At 35.2% G+C, this 21,690-nt stretch overlaps 1 protein-coding gene across 24 annotated transcripts in view; it reads left to right on the forward strand.

Annotated features, from left to right (window-relative positions):
- The window catches only part of BAZ2B (bromodomain adjacent to zinc finger domain 2B), a 419,408-nt gene that overhangs the window by 260,849 nt on the left and 136,869 nt on the right, over positions 1-21,690 (forward strand). For 17 of the 24 annotated variants that reach the window (XM_063645961.1, XM_063645969.1, XM_063645960.1 and 14 more), the window contains 5 exons: positions 2,741-2,929; positions 8,121-8,288; positions 9,536-9,729; positions 17,284-17,484; positions 17,798-18,190. In XM_063645961.1, the coding sequence (XP_063502031.1) occupies positions 2,741-2,929; positions 8,121-8,288; positions 9,536-9,729; positions 17,284-17,484; positions 17,798-18,190 (1,145 nt within the window). The remainder of the gene's footprint in view (positions 1-2,740; positions 2,930-8,120; positions 8,289-9,535; positions 9,730-17,283; positions 17,485-17,797; positions 18,191-21,690) is intronic. The other 7 variants (XM_063645980.1, XM_063645965.1, XM_063645966.1 and 4 more) reach the window with 3 other exon arrangements.

Below are 21,690 nucleotides of genomic sequence, written 5' to 3' on the forward strand. Positions count from 1 at the left end.
TTGCTTCCATATGTCATTCCTTTTAGAGTTAAAAAAGAACTTTTTGTTGTCAAGTTATGTATCATTGGTTCTTAATTGTTGCTGCAAGAGTGATAACTTCATTTACTTATTGCTTATGTTTTCTGCTTGTGAGACTACAAAGTTTAGCTTGTTTGCTTCTTCCCAATAATGAAATTAATGCTGTAACTATGCATCTAAGAATCTGCTTACTACCAATTATGTATTACTTATTTATTACTACCAATTATTTATTACTTACTACCAATTATTACCAATTATTTATTACAACTAATTGTAATTACAATTAGTTATTACAGAAGTGTTTCTATCATTTTCTAATCCTTGATAATTTCAATTATTCTGGATTTTTATAATATTTAATATAGCTTTTGTAGTTTTGAGGTTACTTCCCTCACATTTCTTTGTATTAAATCACAACTACATACATGTAATTGATATAATTTAGGAATTGTTATTCGTAAAACATAAATTACAGATGACCCCAAATTCTCCAAAACTGCAATGTTCAGTTCAACTTGCTTACCACACAAATTGATGAAGAAAGAAAAGAACTGATCATAGTATGTTTATAAATAAAACATTTAACAACATTTGAGTCAGGAAGTTGAATTGATTGGTGAGAACCAGAGATTTTATATGTAATAACAAATGAAAGTAAAAACTGGTTTTTACAGTTACAAGCTCATTTTTTTTGAGAAACTAGCTGGGTTTCTGAGAATTTGCCAAAAAAAAAAAAAAAAAAAAAAACACCACAGTATTTCTGGTAGCCTATCACTGGTCTTAAAGATAGTGACATTGGGTAGCTTTTTTGGCAGTAGCATACTCTGTTTTATTTTGACTCATCTTCAGTGCTAATGCAGTCCACTCTGATAACACAGAAGAACCAATTCAACAAAAACAATGATTAGCTGGTTTAGAAAAGACACCCAAGTTTATGCCCTTTCCTTGTCCTCTTACCTCACAGTTTCCTTGTGGGCCTTCCTTGTAAAGACACTTTGAGGATCTTCCCTGTGAGATCTAGTTACTGTTTTGTTGTAGTGGGAGCACTATCCTGAATCAGAACTTTTTCCTTATATAGCCTGATACAAAACATACTTAATGCAATTTATTTAAATCTTATTTTTAAAAGTCATTCAGATCTTCCTGTTTCAGTAAAGAATATAGCATTATTTTAATAAAGAATATAGGTTTTATATCAGACTTTAGAGAGTACACTGACTGTTTTTTAGGACTATCCCTTGGTTTTCAGGGAGCAAGAAAGCAAAGAGAAGAGATTTGGTTGATAACTAAGTAATAATAAGTATACTATTTTTAACTTACATTTGTAAATTTCAAACATACTATGTTAAAACTAATTAAATTGCAGTGCACAGTCAGGACTGATATAATATAAACAAGAGATAATAAGGGAGCTTTATTCTAATATTAACACAGAGCACAATACTGTTCACACAGTAAATTCTTAAGATAACCTAGAGTATTCTCTTTTCACAGTAGCAAGACAGGGTACCTTAATTATTTCCTGGAAGTAAAGGGAAGATTTCCAAGTATTAGAAAATTTTTCTGCCAAATTGCTACAAAGTATGAAAAATAAGTCATGTTTTTATCATATAACATTCCAACCTGGATTTAGAACACTTATCTTTAAAAATAGAATTAAAATGTCAGACTCATTTGAATTGAACATTGTCTTACTCAGAGAAAGTTAAAAATGATTTTTATATTGGTAACCACTTGTGAATGCATTTAGAAATATCTTCATAAGTTTATTAAGTACTTATGTTGTCTTGTGTATTGTTTTATTAGACTAGAATATATTTCCTTTTTGGTATCAAGATACTCTTCTCACCTAAGAAGTACAGTCATACACTACATAATGACATTTTGGTCAATGCCTGACCACATATATGACGGTAGCCCCCTAAGATTATAATGCCATATTTTTACTGTACCTTTCTTAGGTTGAGATATGTATAAATATACAAATATTTACTATTGTGTTACAACTGCCTAAAGTATTCAGTTCAGTAACATCCTGAACAGGTTTGTAGCCTAGGAGCAATAGGCTGTATCCTACAGCCTAGGTGTGTAGTAGACTGTACCACCTAGGTTGTGTAAGCACACTGTACAATGTTTGCACGATGACAGAATCACCTAACAATGCAGTTCTTAGAATGCATCCCTCTCATTAAACAACTCATACAACTCATGACTGTATTAGAGAACAGAGCTTCAACTCTGGCATGTTGAAACTGGGATTGCCTTGCTTAGAGTGTATAATAATTTGAGTATTGACCTGGTGACAGATCCTGGACTTATTTCAGTGGCTTTCAACCTTAGATTAATAGGATGTTTTTTATTTCCCTTCTTATGAGTAAAATATATTGATAATATATTAATGTATATATATTAACAGAAAATTGGCCTCACTTCCTCAGGTCAATTTTAATTAGTGAAAATTATTTACTTAAAACATTGGTTCTCATATCTCAAATTCAAAGTAAGTTAAGTTATGCCATTCATTTTAATGATTTTTAGCATGCCTTCATGTTTCTAGAAACATTTTATAGGGTTTGAAGAGTAGAAAATGCAGCAGGAAAAGAGTAAAATAAAAATGCAATAGGTAAATTATTATAAATTTTAACTGTAAACACTAAAATCAGATAAATCTCATCTGTTTTTTATAGTACAACTTTAAGTGTGTTTTTTTCCCTCCCAGGACATTTATTCAGAACAGCTGGGGATCAACCGTTTAACCTGTCCACAGTGTCGAGTGCCTTCCCAATGGTCAGCCACCCAGTCTTTGGTCTACATTCAGCCAGCTCAGGGCATTCAGAATTTGGTGGTTTGGGGACACTTGGTACACCCACAGCCTTAGCCGCACATCCCCAACTAGCATCTTTTCCAGGTAAACATCTGTTACAAACAGTGTTCAAGGAAAGGAGGAAAGCTTGAGAATGTTCAAGCAGTAATTTGTCTATTGAACAAAAGGAATAGTCTAATGCCTGGTATGTTTAAAACTTTGGTGCAAGAATTGGCTCAATCCTATTTATCATGTGCAAAAAATTAAACACCCTAAGTGTGTTAGGTGACAGAGCAGTTAATTAGATTTCCAGGTATTTAACTAGAGAAATAGGTGTCTGTCACAGGAGAGAGTAATTCAGGCAAGTTTTTCTCTTGTTTTTTGTTGAAGTATAATATACAGAAAAGTATACATATTGTAAATGTAGAGTTGAATGAATTTTTCTCAGCCTTATTTGATTTTTTAAAAAATTACTTAGTGTGAAACTAAGGTTCAGTTTTTGTGAGTATTTTTACACTCCTATTTCAAGGTCTTACTTTTCTTCACTGTAAGGAAAATGAGCTAGACTCTTAAATTTCTTTATTTTTCTGTTTTTTGTTTGTCTGTTTTGTTTTGTTTTGTTTTGTTTCTGAAACAGAGTCTTGCTCTGTTGCCCAGGCTAGAGTGCAGTGGTGCAATCTCAGCTCACTGCAACCTCCGCCTTCTAGGTTCAAGCAATTCTCCTGTCTCAGCCTCCCGAGTAGCTGGGATTACAGTCACGCACCATCATGTCTGGCTAATTTTTGTATTTTTAGTAGAGACGGGGTTTCGCCATGTTGGCCAGGCTAGTCTTGAACTCCTGACCTCAAGTGATCCACCCGCCTCGGCCTACCAGAGTGCTGGAATTACAGGTGTGAGCCACTATGCCCAGCCTATTTTTCTGTATTTGATCAAAACAACTAGAGAGTTGTACCACTTACATGGAAGAAGACCAGTATTATCCAAAATTCTATAGATAATGAGGATTTAGTAGTTCACTAAGACATCAGTTAATTAAAACTTTAGAGAAACATGCTTTAATTTGTTATATTATCTTGAAAGCCTAAATTTGTATGTATTTTCTATAGATTAATTTGGCTTTAATAAATTTTAGTAAGGTCTGCATGTATTAGTGTATGTAAAATAATTTAAAACATTATAACATAATTCTAGGGACAAACAGGCCTGAATTTAAATCTGGCTTTGTTAGTTCATAGCTGTGTGACCTTGAACAGATTCTCTGACCTCTTAGCCTCAGTTTTCTCATCTGAAAAATGAGGATCATAATAATAGTATCTGACTTACAGGGTTCTTGTGAGGATTAAAGGAGTTAAGTCGTATGTAGTGCCAAGTACAGTATCTGGTGCACATAATCAGTCCATAATTGGTAACTATCATTATTATTTTATTTTGCCCACTTTAATGGTTAATAATTTATCAAATGCTTCCTTAAAAGGAAAGAAGTGTTTTTAAAACTACATATAGAAAGGATAGATGGTTAAATGTGTATTTCAAGTACTGTTTCTTGAGTCATGTTACTTCTTTAATTCAGTTGTCTGGGAAGCAGGGATGCTGAGGAGGAGTAATGTGAGTGGACAATTAAAGAAGTCTTAAACCAAGTTTTAACATTTGCTTCAAAAATATTAATAGGAATTTATTCAGTTTCTAGCATGGTTGTTTAGCAAGATAAGCATTCCACAGATATTTACTGAAATACAAGATTGCTGAATAAATATCAAAATAGATAAAAACAATATAGATAGTGATATCTTAAATATTTTTATTGTTTTATCATGCTTTATTACACTGTTGCTTTTGAACATTTCTAAACCACAATGTAAATACTATATTATTAAAATCAAATGTCTTTTGTACTAGAATAATGGTTAATACATTTAAAAAATTACTCATCTGGAATTCAGTAATGTTGATACTTCTACTATATAGAAAAAAATTTGATAGCTTCCCCAGCCAAAATATTCACTTATTCATTTAATGTACAAAATTCTTTGGGCATCTACTATGCTCTGCACACAAGGCCAGAAACAGAAGAATAAACATAGTATATTATATGTTGCTTACAGTTTTTAGGAGATAGATGAACAGACAATTACAAGACAGAGTCTTTAGTGATAAAAGTATGCCTAGATGAGCATACTTTTTGCCAAATGGGCAGAGACTATGCCTAGCTTTCAAAGATTCATTTTGTTTAATTTGCAGATTTCGTACAGTAACTTAACTATAAATTTTCTATAACTGGCTTTATTCAGAAGGGTAACCAAATTGCCAGACTTTTAAATTGCCCAGTAAATAAATGAGGATACAACAGGAAGATATTACTAGGAATTTTTAATGAGGAATAATTTATTTTTACATTTTATGCACTTTCTAAAGTATGCATTTCAGATTAAATCAATAATTGTAAAATTATTTAATGATATTAGCATAATAAAATTATTTCCATTTTATATTGAAATACTATTTCATGATAATTTAAAAAATATTTGTACTTTTTTGTAATTAATTTTTGTATTAAATTACCATGAATTTTTGCAAAGCATTTTTGGCTCTATCAAGTATGAACGATTTTAAATTCTGTTAAATCTTCTAGGTTCAAATTGAGATCTATTATGTCCTCTGAAATAATATTAATAGAATCTTTGAGTTAAATATGTCAAATATTGGCTGGCCGTGGTGCCTCATGCCTGTAATCCCATCATTTTGGGAGGCCAAGGCAGGCGGATCACTTGAGGCCTCACCAACATGGCCAAACCTCATCTCTACCAAAACTACGAAAATTAGCCAGGCATGGTGGTGCATGCCTGTAATCCCAGCTACCCCGGAGGCTGAGGCAAGAGAATCACTTGAATCCGGGAGATGGAGGTTGCAATGAGCCCATATCAGGCCACTGCACTCCAGCCTGGGACACACACACACACACACAAAAAGAGTTAAATGTTGCTACTATGCTGTTCTTTCTTTTGAATATACTTAGAAATTTACCATATGCTGATTTATGTAATCCTTATTTTGTATTTTTCATTTTATCAGCAAGCTGGTTTGTGACTAAATTTTGTTTATTTTCCTAAATTTGGAAGACAAGCTTGTCACTTAACAAAAATTATTTCCTATGAAATAATATCAGACATTTGTAAAGTTTATAGTCAGAAGCTCTACCGTTCACATCTTTTTATTTAACTGATCTTATTGTTTTGTATTTTCTTCTGTGGTGTCAGGTTATTTATAACACACATTTTCCCATTGTTTTCTCTAATCTCTACTGTGTGCTTCTTTACTTTTTTGTTTTTCTTTGAGAGAGTTTCACTCCGTCACCCAGGCTGTAGAATGCAGTGGCGCAATCTCAGCTCATGCAACCTCCATTTCCCAGGCTCAAGTGATTCTTGTGCCTCAGCCTCCCGAGTAGTGAGGATTACAGAAGTACACCACCACACCAGCTATGTGCTTATTTACCATTGACATTCTCCAGTACTTTTTAAAATGTTTTTCTCTGAGTTTGATTATGTCTAAAATATTTGAATCTTATTACACACTTTGATTACCTTACCAATTTTTTGGTTGTTTACAAAGTCTTATGAATTCCACTTTAATTACAGACTCTGTATTAAATTATATAAATATCTTTGGAAAACCTCAGTCCCTCCCTGCTTTTTAAAATTTTTTATAGCAACAGGGTCTCTCTCTGTTGCCCAAGGCTGATCTCAAATTCCTGGCCTCAAGTGAACCTCTCACCTCAGCCTCCCAAAGCTCTGGGATTACGAGTGTGAACCACTGTGCCTGGTCCTCCGTACAGTAAGTTTTTATCAGCTAGGTAGAACCTAGCTTTCAAACCTATAAATAACAAGATTGTGTGATACAAGCCCAAAACACATACTTTTTTCTTCCTATCTAAATGTACATCTTTCATCTAAACAGTGGATAAATGATCAATGCTTTTGTATAGTTATTCTTGGTTCAGTTCCCATTGTTCAGGCATGGCTGGATATACATTGATGTCATTTTACTAGTAATGCCTTCCTGCAGTGCAGAAGAATAGCTTTTGCAGTTTTCTGCTTATACTGTTTTTTAGACCTTTGAGACTGGCAGCTACCATGAAAATTTCATTTTTCTTTTAAACCAGATTTTGCCGTTAGATAATGAAGGTGCATACCATTTTACATTCTATTTTTAATGAAGGATATTCCTAGAAAAAATTTTAATATTATATAATACAATAGACTGACAATTTTGAGTTTTTCCCGTACTGTATTGTTGTGGGGTTTTTTCCTCTAATGTTCTTATGGTTGCCACAGTCAATGAAAAATACCCCATATCTTTTGGAAGATTGGTCTGAAAGATAATAACTGATTTGGTAATCTAGCAGACTGGCCAGTTGGAGAAGATTGTTTTTGAGATTTTAAATGGGGCAATACAAGATTACTTCATCCTTCCTTGAAAAATGTATAAAATTTGTTTTATTTCCTTTTCTAAAACTTTAAGAGGCACTATTTAAGTATTTACCTTTTATTGAATGATTTTCTACCACTGGTCATTTTATATCAATAAAACAATCATTGTTATCTGTAATTAATGAGTGGAAGTAAAAACAAAATTCAGGCTTTCATCATTAACTTTAAGGAGAGAGGCTTTATAAATCTTTCAAATTTTAATGTGAAATTACTTGTTTTTGAAATCTCCTTTGAGAACTTATTTTTTAGAACATAAAAAGGCCTACTGATTTTGCTATATTTATGGTTATCTTTAAGTATCGAAGTTTTCTTCCATAAATGTACTTGAGGTGTAGTGGATTACAGTAGTCTTATATTATTATTTAGACTAACTGATTTATCAGAGCCAGATTTATATTGTATGTAATTTGAGGAAAATCTTAACATAAGTTGTAGATGTAAACTTAAATTCTAAGGGTTTAAAACAGATGAGAAAAGTTATGGGATAAGTCATCAAAGAGTGAAATACTTCTTTTATATTCCAAGTTTTCACTTTCATTTTTTAAACTATGGACTACCTTTGTCCTTTACAAGCTTGAACTCTACAAAGCTGCCAAGTGAAGATCCTTAGATACTGGCCTAATGAGAAGAGTGATAAGTGTACAAGTTCTACTGTTTAGAATTAGGAAAACGATCAGAAGTATGAGTAATTCAGCAGTTTTGTTCCAAGATGAAACTTGAATTTTTTTTAAATAAAACATAGAAAGCCATTGTGACATTATCTGGAAAGTTAATTTATATATTTTTGTTTGGTTGGTTTGTTTGGTTTTGAGGTGCAGAATGGTGGCGAACAACTGATACTCATACTCGTACAGGAGCAACCTTCTTTCCACCATTACTGGGAATTCCACCACTATTTGCTCCCCCAGCCCAGAATCATGATTCTCCTTCATTCCATTCAAGGACTTCAGGAAAAAGTAATCGAAATGGTCCCGAAAAAGGTAACCACATTAACATAAGTGAAGTACTATAAATCTTCCATTCTAATATTATTTTCATAATGTTCAGGTTTAATACCTTTTTGTTTTTTGTTTGTTTGTTTGTTTGTTTGTTTGTTTTAATAGAGACAAGTTCTCACTCTTTTGCCCAGGCTGGAGTACAGTTGTGTGATCATAGCGTACTGTAGCCTCATCCTCCTGGGCTCAAGCAATCCTCCTGCCTCAGCCTCCCAAGGACTACAGTCATGTACCACTATGCACAGCTACATGTTTAAATTTTATTTTTATTTTTTGTAGCAACAGGGTCTCTGTGTTTCCAGTGGTCTCAGACTTCTGGCCTCAAGCAATACTCACACCTCAGCCTCCCCAAGCACTGGGATTACAAGCGTAGGCCACCACACCCAGCCTTAATAACAGTTTTATAGTGTTATGCTAGACCTTTTCACATTTTCTTGCTTAATTCTTACAATAATTCTTTGAGATTAGAAGTATTTTAATTTTACAGCCAAGGTCAAATAAGTTGTTCAAGAAAATACTACTTACATATGGATGTGGCCTAGTCAGGATTTTGGCCCAATTCTACTGTTTTTTCCTCTGTATTTCATTAGCTCCCTATATGTAACCCAATATAGTGTGTTACTTCTTCTGTAATTAAGTATTAGCTTCATTAAAACTAATAACCTAGTACTTTTTTTAAATGATCACTAATATTTCTGCAATTAATAACTTGTTAGAATATAATTTGAAAATTATAACAACATTTTAGATGGTTTATTATCTTTGTTTTCACTGAAGTGTTTTACAAAGTTTGTTCTAAAAGGAGAACATTTGCATTTCATTATCTTTCTAAACATTTTGTTTAATTGAGGTGAAATTCACTTAACATAATATTAGCCATCTTAAAGTGAATAATTTAGTGGTATTTAATGCATTTGCAATGTTGTACAACCACCACCTCTATCTTGTTCTGAAACATTTTTATCACTGCAAAAGGAAACTTTGTACCCATTAAGCAGTTGCTTCCCATTCCCCTCTCCCTCAGCCCCTGGAAACCATCAGTTTTCACTTTGTCCCTATAGGTTTACCTGTTCTGAATATTTCATATAGATGGAATCATACAATATGACCTTTTCTGTCTTCTTTCACTTATCATGTTTTCAAGTTCATCCAACTGTACATATATCTGTACTTCATTTTTAAATGATGTAATAATATTCCATTGTATAAACATGTTTATTTTTATTTTCAAGGTGTAAATGGGTCAATAAATGGAAGTAATACATCATCTGTAATTGGTATCAACACATCTGTACTATCCACTACTGCTTCAAGTTCCATGGGACAAACTAAAAGTACAAGCTCAGGTGGAGGAAATCGAAAATGTAATCAGGAACAAAGCAAAAACCAGCCTTTGGATGCTAGAGTTGACAAAATCAAAGATAAGGTAAGTTGTTCTTGGAAGGACTAATATATAACAGATCTATATATAAGATGAGCATTCTGAAGGTCAAATCAACAGAATCTATGGTTTAATTTCTTATGAATTACCAACTTTTATTTTTATAGATACGTGCTTTATGGTGTCAGTACCAGTATCAATAATACAAATAGTAATAATAGATAAAATGTATTGAGAATTTACTGCGTATCAGCTCTGCTCTAATTGCTTTCCATATAACTTTTAACTCCTCCCTATATCTGAAATGAAGTAGCTACTGTTATTACAAATGGAGAAGCAAAGCACCAAAATAATTAGCCACTAAGTGACTGAGCCAGGATTTGAGAGTAAGTGGGTTAACTCCTGTGCATTAGAAAAGACTGAATAAGAAAACCTTTTATTATGGAAACTTTCAAATATACAAAGTAGACAGAATAATCATTTGTACCTATTATTCAGCTTCAACAGTTGTCACATCATGGCCAGTTTTATTTCATGTATATCCCCAACTTTGCAAGTTATCAATTTGTTGCCTCTCAGCTCTAAATCACTCTTTTCTTCTTTGCCACTTCTTGCAATCTTAGTCCTTGTTAGTAGAAGGTCCTGGAAGAACACTGGAAGATGGTACTTCTTTTTCTTCTTCTTCTTTCTTCTTTTTTCTTTCTTCTTTTCTTCTTTCTTCTTCTCCTTTGACAGGGTCTGGCTCTGTTGCACTGGCTGGAGTATAGTGGCAGAATCTCAGCCCAGTGCAACTTCCACCTCCTAGGCTTAAGTTATCCTCCCACCTTAGCTTCCCTAGTAGCTGGGACTACAGGTGCATGCTACCACACCCAGATAATTTTTATATTTTTTGCAGAGATGGGATCTCACTATGTTGCCAAGGCTGGTCTTGAATACCGGAGCTCAAGGGGTCCACCGCCTCAGCCTCCCAAAGTGCTGGGATTGCAGGCATGAACCACCACATGTGGCTGGGACTTCTTTTTCTGGTTCTAGTGTTTTCTTCTTTTTCTTATGCTGTGGCTGCCAATGGGTGGCTTGCCTGCTGACAGCTTCTCTACTGGTGGTGTCCAGGAGATCCAGTGGTGGTCGGGAGACCCAGTAGTATACACTATCTAGTGAGTTTCATTGGCATCTCAGCAGGCAGTTCACTATCAAGTTTTGGAAAGTAGGTGGCTTTCAAGCCAATTTTACTGCCACTGTAGCTGACAGGTTCCCAGCCATGTTTTTCTGGTATCTTAGCAAGCAGTGTTTTGTGTGTGTCAGCCTTGACTGTGATGCCTCATTGAGTTTCTCTGCCATCCAGTGGGCAATAGCCACATCCTCTCCCACAAAGTCTGAAACTTAGCCTTGGGTGAATGGAGGGGTTGGAGGAAAAAGTCCCTTTTCAAAGGTTATCTTTACTTCATTACTCTACCTTAGCCCTACAAAAAGTACATATTCCCTACATCTCCTTTTCCTGTATTATTTAGAGGTCACTTTATCCCTCTTAGTAGTTAATCTTCTGTTATTAATCAATAATTCTTTATGTTAACTTTTTCCTGTTCAGATTGTTAATGCGATTTCTTCCTCCTGAGTCAATCTTGTTGGCTCTATCATTGGTTCCAGAAGTAGGGTGGGTATGCAGCTTGCAGGTGGTAAATTCACTTCTACATTCTGATCACTCTACACTTTTGGATTCCCTCTTCCACATTATGCCAGAAGCTGTGACATCTCAATTTTATAAAATGTAGGTCATCTTTGAGTCCAGGTTTCATTTATCTAACCAAGTAAGCTGAGAAGCCTCTAACTATATGATCTAGCATATTATGTATTAGAACACTCTTATCAGTGGATTTGATCTGCCCCAATTTTTAATTTCTTCTTGAATGAGAGATCCCAGTTAAAGCCTTGTCATCAACTGCAAACATTTGGGAAACAAAGATAAGAGTTGTGTCTTCTCTTCTATGTTTTATAAAAACTGCTTTCAGGGCCTGGTTTTCCAGTGGAAGAGAATCAAAAGTTTGTGATCCTACACACATGATGTTCTTCACCATCTCAGCTGTAATATTGTGACAGGAAGCTTCTGATACATCACAACAAGAATAGCAAGATATGGGTAGTCACTGATGGCACATAATGTTGATCCGAACATTAAATCTGAACTACATGTCTCTTATACACCAATTTTTAATCCTAAGAACTACTTTATCAAACTTTTCTTTATCCTTTTTCAAGACAGCATCAAGCTCCATATATTTTCCAGAACAAATGAAAAAAACTGAACAAATACATTTATTTTCTTTTGCTGAGCATATTTCATAGATATATTTCCTCTAAATCTTTAAATTTCCTTCTCAATAGAAAACATTTTCCAGAGTACGGCATGGTTATATGAAGACTTGGGGGAAGGCCATCTGGTAATGCTAAGAAGCTTGACGGTACCCATCACAAAAATGCAAAAGTACCGTACATAGGCCCCAAGACAACCATTTTCTTTCCCTTTCAACCCACACCACTGAGCACTCAAGCAAACATGATAAAAGATTCTTAATTGTTTCCTCCCAGGGACACAGGTATCAGTGTCATACTCTCCACCTGTCCTTCTGTACCTGCTCTTGGCTCTTCTCCCATAGGATTTGTTTCAATGGCAGTCTCATTAGTGTAAGCACTGTCTCTGAGCTACTGCCGGTTTCTCTGATGCCAGACACTGACTGAAACCATCCATTTCTGATTCCCATTCTATTTTGAACCAAATCCCAGACATCATATCATTGGATGTATTTTTATATGTGCTTCTAAAAGTTAAATGCCCATGCTTTTAACCCTTATGCTATCCTACCTCTTAAGAAGTAGTGCTAAAATCAAGTAAAATCTCTGGTGCCTCTACAATGTGTAAGGCATTGTACAAGACCTTGGAGGCATGGGTATAACACAGTTCCTGTACTTAGTTCTAATGAGGAATCTACATTGACATTCCTAAACAGAATCAGTGCTGTCATACTAAAAACTGTTACTAGGAGAACATACTGAAAACTCAGAGGCAGCTCTTTCTACCCAGTTTTAGAGACGGATTCTGAGGTACCATAGTAGTGTCTAAGGCAACTAAGCGGAAATAACATTATAGAGAGATTGTCTGTTCAAGTGAGGCATACTAGAACTTACGATTTCAAAAGAACAGCACTTTCAGATGATACGTGGTTCAGCATGAGTTTGTGGGAGTGGGTTGTTCAAGTAAAATGGAGATAAAGGGCATTGGAACTAAAGAAGAAAATCCTATACTTTTTCACCCAGTATTTTTTCAGTTTTCAAAACTTTTTTTAAAAAGTTGCTTCATTCATTCTTTTCACGTGTAGTTTGAAAAAAAAGTTCTTCAGCTAATTTTGATGCCTCCCATGGGAGGTGGGGTACTTAGCCATTCTCATTGAAAGTCATTGATTAAGTCCAATCCCCTCATATAGTCTGCATATACATTTAGAATAAATATTGATATTTTAATTAAATAATTAAACTAAGACTAAAATATACAGCCTGTTAAGAAAAGAATAAAACAATTCAAGGTTGAACGAGTTTTATCCCTACTGTCGTACAAGTTCTTCTTACCACAGCAACCAAAATAGCCTTTAAAAACATCTCTGGTTTTTTATGGTTTGAAAGTATTACATGTTAGGGAATAGTAAGTGGTACTGCCACTGTGGAAAACAGTATGGCAGCTCCTCAAAAAATGAAAAATTGAATTACCATGTGATTCTGCAATTCTACTTCTGGGTATATACCACCCAAAATTGAAAGCAGGGTCTCAAAGAGGTATCTGTATACCCATACCCATAGCAGCATTGTTCACAATAGCTGAAATGTAGACACAACCAAAGTGTCTATCAACAGATAACTGGATAAGCAAAATATGTGGGGAGGCACATGTGTATACATACATACATACATGTTAATATTATCCAGCTTTAAAAAGGAAGGAAATTCTAACATTTGCTACCACATGGATGAACCTTGAGGACATTATTATACAAAGTGAAGTAAACCAGATGCAAAAGGACAAATGCTGTACTGTATGATTCCACTTATTTGAGGTACTTAGACTCATCAGAATTACAGACCGAAGTAGAATGATTGTTGCCAGTGGCTAGCATGGAAGGAGGGATGGGAAGTTAGTGTTTAATAGGTATAGAATTTCAGTTTTATAGGATGGATGGCACTGATGTTTGCACAACATTATGAATGTATTTAATATCACTGAACCATACACCTTAAAATGGTTAAGATAGTAAATTTTATGTTACGTGTATTTTACCACAATAAGAAAATGAGGGGGAAGTATACATCAAATGGTATCACTCCCTCCACTAGTGTTCTATCCCCCTGGGAATAAAGTCCTTGCCATGGCTTATAAGAGCTGTGTGATCTGACCTCCACCAGTTCATCCATGCTTATTTCCTACCACTGTCTCCCTGGTTCACTGTGCTGTAACTGGTCTGCTGACCTTTTCATTTTTGAACACACTCAACCCACTTCTAGCTGGTGGCTTTTTCCTTTGCTATTTCCCATCTTGAAAGGCTCTTCTCTTATGTCCTCGGGTGATTGGCTCTTGCTCTCCCTTAGGTCTCAGTTCAGAGATGTCTTACCTGATGACTACATGTAAAGCAAAACCCCAGCACACATTGTCTATCCAGTTATTCTGTTTTACTTATGGTATTAGTCACTCAAAACGTTTATTTAAATTGTTTGTTGATTCTCTTATTCTAGTTCTCACTAGGCAGAGGTGGTGTCTGTTTCTCACACCCTTGTATCCCCAGAGACTTGAGCAACTATGCCTGGTACATCATAGCCTTGAATGTGTATTTGTTTTGTTATTAAAAGAAATAAGTATACAGTGAAATGAAGGTTCAAGGATAAGGTTCTGAAAAGTTTTCCCAGATTGGATGGGGGAAAATTAATAAGCTGTTCTTCGATCACTTTTTGATAAACCTAAGAAGACTAACTTTTAAAATGTTTTAGCTTATAGTCCCAACTAGTTGAAGGCTGAGGCAGGAGAATCGCTTGAGCCCAGGAGTTCAAGGCTACAGTGAGCTATGAAAGCACCATTGCACTCCAGCGTAGGTGACAAAGTGAAACCCTGACTCATTTAAAAAAAAATGTTTTAAATTAAAAATTTTTGTAGTAGTAAAACATTTTAAATGAGAGAAAAGAGACTTACTAGCTAATTATTTGTGGAAATGACACATATATACTCTAATGAAACTGGTGATACAAACCCACCTTTTCCCTATTTCTGTGATACTCACACTTGTCTTCTCATTTCTATTTGTTTTAATGAGTACTAAATGTGTTACCTTATAAAAATAGAACTCTTTACACATGGCCAAAGTATGCTCAGCAGAGACTCCCTGCATCAGAATCACATTAAGTGCCCTGTTTAGAAGTGGGACTCAGGAATGTTATGCACCCTAAAGCTTCAGAACCAGTACCTCTGGATGACTGTTCCTGGGGAGTATAGTCCCCATTTCTCATGCCATCTTTAAATAAAAAGCTATACACTTTATTCCTTGGGCGTTTAAATAGGAGTTAATTTTTCTCTGCTAAATCACTGTAGCTCTCTTATTTCTTTTCTTTCTTATCCCTTACTAAAACAAAAATGTTAATTCCAGTTTAGGTACCTTATGATTTTCATGGTCTTGCTATACATGCTTAGAAAACTACAACAGATTTTGGTTGCAAAGAAGTAGCTGTTTCTTTGACAAATAAATGGTAGTCTTAATATTAATATATTATTATTTCCCTTTAATCTCTACCTTGTGATCTTTCTCATCTTGTGGTACCCATACAATTCCAATTCAGTTTCTCATTCCTGTCTGCCCTACTTTGAGGGAAGAAAACTCGAGAAATGATGGGAACTATTAGTCTGCTTATTGAAGTGTGTATCTTTGAAAGAGGCCTTCGGGTAGCTAGTTTGGAGCAGTTAAAACAGATTCATTGCAAGGCCAGACGTGGTGGCTCACACCTGTAATCCCAGCACTTTGGGAGGCCGAGGCGGGTGCATCATGAGGTTAGGAGTTCAAGACCAGCCTGGCCAAGATGGGGAAATCCCGTCTCTACTAAAAATACAAAAATTAGCGTGGTGACAGGCGCCTGTAATCCCAGCTACTCAGGAGACTGAGGCAGACAATTGCTTGAAGCTGGGAGGCAGAGGTTGCAGTGAGCTGAGGTCGTGCCACTGTACTCCAGCCTGGGCGACAGAGCAAGACTGTCTCCAAAAACAAAAAAAAAAAACAGAGTCATTGCGAACGGAATATAATGGCGGGAGTGACTCTCCTCACTCATATGAATGTTACCTGAATCAGTGTTCAAAAGACACAATAAAAAGACTATAGATTTGCAATCTGTAACCATGGCTTCAATTTGGCTTTCTGTTGTGGAGATATATTACTGTATTTCATTCCCCAATCCCGAGTAGTCATGAAAGGATGTATTTCTGTTAAGATCATAGCTTTTGTAATTTATTGTTATTCTTTCTATATTTTGTTCTTTATCAGCAAATGCCATTAAAATGTTCCTAGATTGTACTTAATCTTGTTGCTCCATCATTTCAGTGTTTCTCCTTTTCAGTCTTTCTATTGGTGAAATTTTAACTTTCCCATTGTTAAATAATTATAAATATTTTCAATAATCTACATGACAGAGCTTGTACTTTTTATTGAGGAGTTCTTTTATAAGTTAATTGATTGGTTTGTTAATTTGTTATAATTCATCTCATGATTTTTCCTCTTTTTATCCACTACTATTATGTGTTCTTGAACACAAAACTTCACTTTTATGTGACCTAATACCACTTTCTACCAGCTTTGGATTTTATTTTTCTTGCAGAGTCTTCAATGTTCCAAAAATAAATCTCTCTCTTCATATTTATCTACCTCATCTTCTACCTTTTTTTAAATCTTTTCTGAAATGAAACATAAACAGTTAAATTCCTTGACCCTAACTAAAGCAGCCCCATAAGTCTTTTGCTACCCTACTTTATCTTCTCTACAGCACTTATTATTATATGGAATAATTTGCTTTTATACTAAGCATCGGTCTACACTCCCCTATCACCAGCACTAGTAAGTTTCTTGAAGGCAAGGACTCAGTCTTGGACATACCTAGAAACGTGTATGCGGCATGTTATAGGGAAATGTTTGGCTACTGACTCACTGTCTGCAAAAAGAAAGAAGACTAAAGCTAAATGTGTACCTTTTGATGTATGTATCATAGTTGGAATTATTTTGTGAATTGATCTTTTTAATCTGTCATACATTTTGAAGAATAACAGCCATATGAGTACATCTACACATATGCTATATTGATATTTTCAATATTCTACATGACAGAGCTTGCACTTTTCATTAAGGAGTTCTGTCATGTAAGTTAAGTTGATCAGTTTGTTAAATAATTATCCTTACAATATGTGACTTTTCCCTACAATGACATTTTGAGATTGAAAATATCATTTGAAAATTAAAAAGAGTACACCTTTATTGAAACTTGAATGTTTTCCAAAAATAAAGTCTTGCCAACTACCTTGTCATTATCCAGAAACCAAGGAAGAAAGCAATGGAAAGTTCTAGCAACAGTGATAGTGATTCAGGCACATCATCAGACACCTCAAGTGAAGGCATTAGTAGTAGTGATTCAGATGATCTAGAAGAAGATGAAGAAGAAGAGCAAAGTATTGAAGAAAGTGAAGATGATGATTCTGATTCAGAGAGTGAAGCACAACACAAAAGTAACAACCAGGTATAATTTTTTTCATGGACAGTATCCAAACATTATTCATATTTAGGAATTAACTGGTTTATCTTGACTCTCAAAGTCTGTAGTTTTAAAGTGAATCATTACTTTGAGTTCATACTTTTGCCCAAGAAAGAAGATGAAGAAATATTTTTAAAGGGACATACAATACTTCTTTTACGAATTTTTAGATTTTTAGATATTATCATAAAGCATTAAGAACACTTTTAAAGTACCCGTTTTTATCTCCAGGTTTTACTGCTTGATAGTCTTTGTCTTAATAGATGTTAGGAACTTACCTTTTCATTTTTACTTCTAGGTGCTATTACATGGTATTTCAGACCCAAAAGCAGATGGACAGAAAGCAACTGAAAAAGCCCAGGAAAAAAGAATACACCAGCCATTACCTCTTGCGTCTGAATCCCAGACTCACTCATTCCAATCCCAGCAGAAGCAGCCTCAGGTTTTGTCACAGCAGCTTCCATTTATTTTCCAAAGCTCTCAGGCAAAGGAGGAATCTGTGAACAAACACACCAGTGTAATACAGTCTACGGGATTGGTGTCCAATGTGAAACCTTTATCTTTGGTAAATCAAGCCAAAAAGGAAACTTACATGAAACTCATAGTTCCTTCTCCTGATGTTCTTAAAGCAGGGAATAAAAATACCTCTGAAGAATCTAGTTCATTGACCAGTGAATTGAAATCCAAACGGGTGAGTTATAAATTATTTATACAAGAATTTTACTATTAGAAAAAGATAGAGCTTCTATATTGTCTTACAATACACAAGTTTAATTCTACCCTCATTTTTATACTTTCTTAGTCTCCAGGAATAGAATACGTATATCAGAAAACTAAATTTCTCTGATTTTATATTCATATATGTATCTGTTTGATGTATTTTTGGCAATGCAATCATGTCATTCCAGCTCCCCTGCAACCCCTTCCCTAAGGTAAGTCCCCACACCCAAGATCTAAGGATTTAGAAATAAGGGGATAAATATGTTTGAATAAGACAAAGCTTCACAATTACTTGGGTTTAAAATTAATGTCCTTTTTTTCCCAATACCAATTTTTTTTTTTTTTGAGACAGGGTCTCAATTTGTTGCTCAGGCTGGAGTGTGGTGGCTCAATCTCAGCCCACTGCAACCTCCACCTCCCAGATCCAAGTGATCCTGCTGCCTCAGCCTTCCTAGTAGCTGGGACTACTGGCATGTGTCATGACACCAGGCTAATTTTTGTATATTTGGGTAAATATACCCAAATATTTACCCAAGTAAAGATGGGGTTTCACCATGTTGGCCAGGCTGGTCTCAAATTCCTGACCTCAAGTGATCTGCCCGCCTCAGCCTCCCAAAATGCTGGGATTACAGTCATGAGCCACTACATCCGGCCAAATATATTCTTTTTCAAAGAAGTGAACTCAAGTAATTTACCTCTATAGTCCTAGAATGTATACATTTTAAGTGTAAAAACCCTTCATAAAGAATCACTTTTCTGGCCAAACATGGTGGTTCACACCTGTAATCCTAGCACTTTGGGAGCCAAGGCAGGAGGACTGTTTGAGCCCAGGAGTTTGAGACCAACCTCTGCAACATAGTGAGACCCTGTCTCTACCAAAAAAAAAAAAAAAAAAAATTTTCCTTTGCCATTCTTAATGGATTATATGAAATATAGCTTCTACTTACACAAACACTGGAAACACTCCAGAGAATTTTCTCATCTTTGTTTTTCTTGCTGTTGATTTTACTACATAGATTAAATTTATATGTCCAGCAAAAAATTCTATTAATTAAATGATTATTGCTTTTTATTCTAGAATCAGCCTAGAGTAGGAAACCATTATGTCTGAACACAATATTACAAATATTATCATTAGGCAACTTAATTAGATATCACTTGGAGGGCATCTACTATTTGCCAGCCATTGTTTCAATTGCTGAACATACATTAACTTATTGGTAATAACATCTATGAGTGCTACTAATATTATCCTCATTTACAGATGATAAAATTGGACATTCACATTAGACTCAACTCTAAAAGATATTACCTTCTCTTTGTCAGTACCTATTATTGAGGTAGAGGTACCTACCTGCATCTCTCATTAGTTCGTTATTTTCTTAAAGGTTATTTAATCATTGAATCCTTCAGTACCCTTACACTGAAGAAAATGTAACTTAAATCCATATAGATTGATTGAATACATAGACCAGCAGTAAAATTTTGTAGATCTTATGTCAGCTTTCTTTTATCAACCTTTTTTTCCTTTTTTTTTTTTTTTTGAGACAGAGTCTCGCTCTGTTGCCGAGGCTGGGGTGCAGTGGCAAGATCTCGGCTCACTGCAAGCTCCACCTCCTGGGTTCACACCATTCTCCTGCCTCAGCCTCCCAAGTCGCTGGGACTACAGGCGCCCGCCACCACGCCCGGCTAATTTTTTTGTATTTTTAGTAGGGATGTGGTTTCACCATGTTGGCCAGGCTAGACACAAACTCCTGACCTCAAGTGATCTGCCTGCCTCGGCCTCCCAAAGTGCTGGGATTATAGGCATGAGCCACCACACCTGGCCCCAAATGGATATCTTAAAGCAACAAGAGATTTGCTGCTATACAGGTCTCAATTTTCTTTCCATCTCCTTTTTACACATCACCCCTGATTTTTAAAATGATAATATGTGTACTATAAAAGAGTAATTGGGATAAAATATAGAAATCTTTGGCTATTCTTAAAAACTTATTGGTGTCAATATATGGGAAGTGATTCTTCAGAATTACAGTGAGGAACAGTTGCAGAAAATTAAAATACAAAACTAAAGGGACTTTTGTTTTCATGGCCCTTTAGACCTATATATTTAGAAGGAAGACTTACTACCTATAAAAAAAGATTACAAAATCATTACATGACATAATTATGTTTTAACAGATGAAAACACACTAATTTTTCTGCTGAAAATTTAAATCTTATATATTATTTTATGTGAGAATTTTGCATAAAATTACATTGAAATGGTACATCTAACTAGCATAATTTTCCATAATTTACTGAATGATTACTAATTAAGCACTTTGTAAGGTATTGCCTTAGGTACAAATATTTTGTGACAGTTTTTATTTACAAAGAATTATCTTAATAACTTAATTTTCTAAACTAATGCAGTATAGATGTTAAATAAGATAAAAAGTTTACATTACTTACTGCTTGTTAGTACTGCTGCTTTTAAATATTTAATAAGTATTTCAGGCTGAGTGCGGTGGCTCACGCCTATAATCCCAGTACTTTGGGAGGCCAAGGGCAGATGAATCACCTGAGGTCAGGAGTTCGAGGCCAGCCTGGCCAACATGGTGAAACCCCTTGTCTACTAAAAATACAAAAAAAGGCTGGGTGCAGTGGCTCACGCCTGTAATCCCAGCACTTTGGGAGGCCAAGGCAGGCAGATCACAAGGTCAAGAGATCGAGACCATCCTGGCCAGCGTAGTGAAACCCCATCTTTACTAAAAATACAAATATTAGCTGGGCATGGTGGGGTGCTCCTGTAGTCCCAGCTACTTGGGAGGCTGAGGCAGGAGAATCGTTTGAGCCCAGGAGGCGGAGGTTGCAGTGAGCCAAGATCGCGCCACTGCACTCCAGCCTGGCAACAGAGTGAGGCTCTGTCTCAAAAAAAAGTTAACAAAAACGTTAGCCAGGTATGGTGGCTCGTGCCCATAGTCTCAGCTACTCGGGAATCTGAGGCAGGCTTGAACCCGGGAGGTGGGGGTTGCTGCGAGCCAAGATCGTGCCACTGCACTCCAGCCTGGCTGGCAGAGTGAGACTGTCTCAAAAAAATGATAATAATAAAATATTTATAAGTATTTTATATAACATTCCATCAGCATTTACACTTGTGAAATCTCCATCACAAATCTTTGCTGATTTTAGTGTTAGGAGCCCAGTTCTGATGCTGACAACACTGCTGATTTTAATTTCAAGGCAATCATTTTCAATGCAGAATTTTACCTTAGATTAAGAAATTCAACTCCTTCTGTTAAGTCAAAAGATTTTAATAATTCTGCTGCTGTTAATTTTTATGTAATATTTTGATTATAGTAGCTTAATAAAATTCATGATTGTATTGTTTTCAAGGAGATTCTAATAGTTAAATAAGTTTTTGTTTATAGATATAAATTTTATGGCTTAATGGTTTATAATCTTTTCCAAGAAAATTGTATTTTTCTA

The sequence above is a fragment of the Symphalangus syndactylus genome, chromosome 9, assembly GCF_028878055.3.
Source record: "Symphalangus syndactylus isolate Jambi chromosome 9, NHGRI_mSymSyn1-v2.1_pri, whole genome shotgun sequence".
In the NCBI taxonomy this organism is placed as follows: domain Eukaryota; kingdom Metazoa; phylum Chordata; class Mammalia; order Primates; family Hylobatidae; genus Symphalangus; species Symphalangus syndactylus.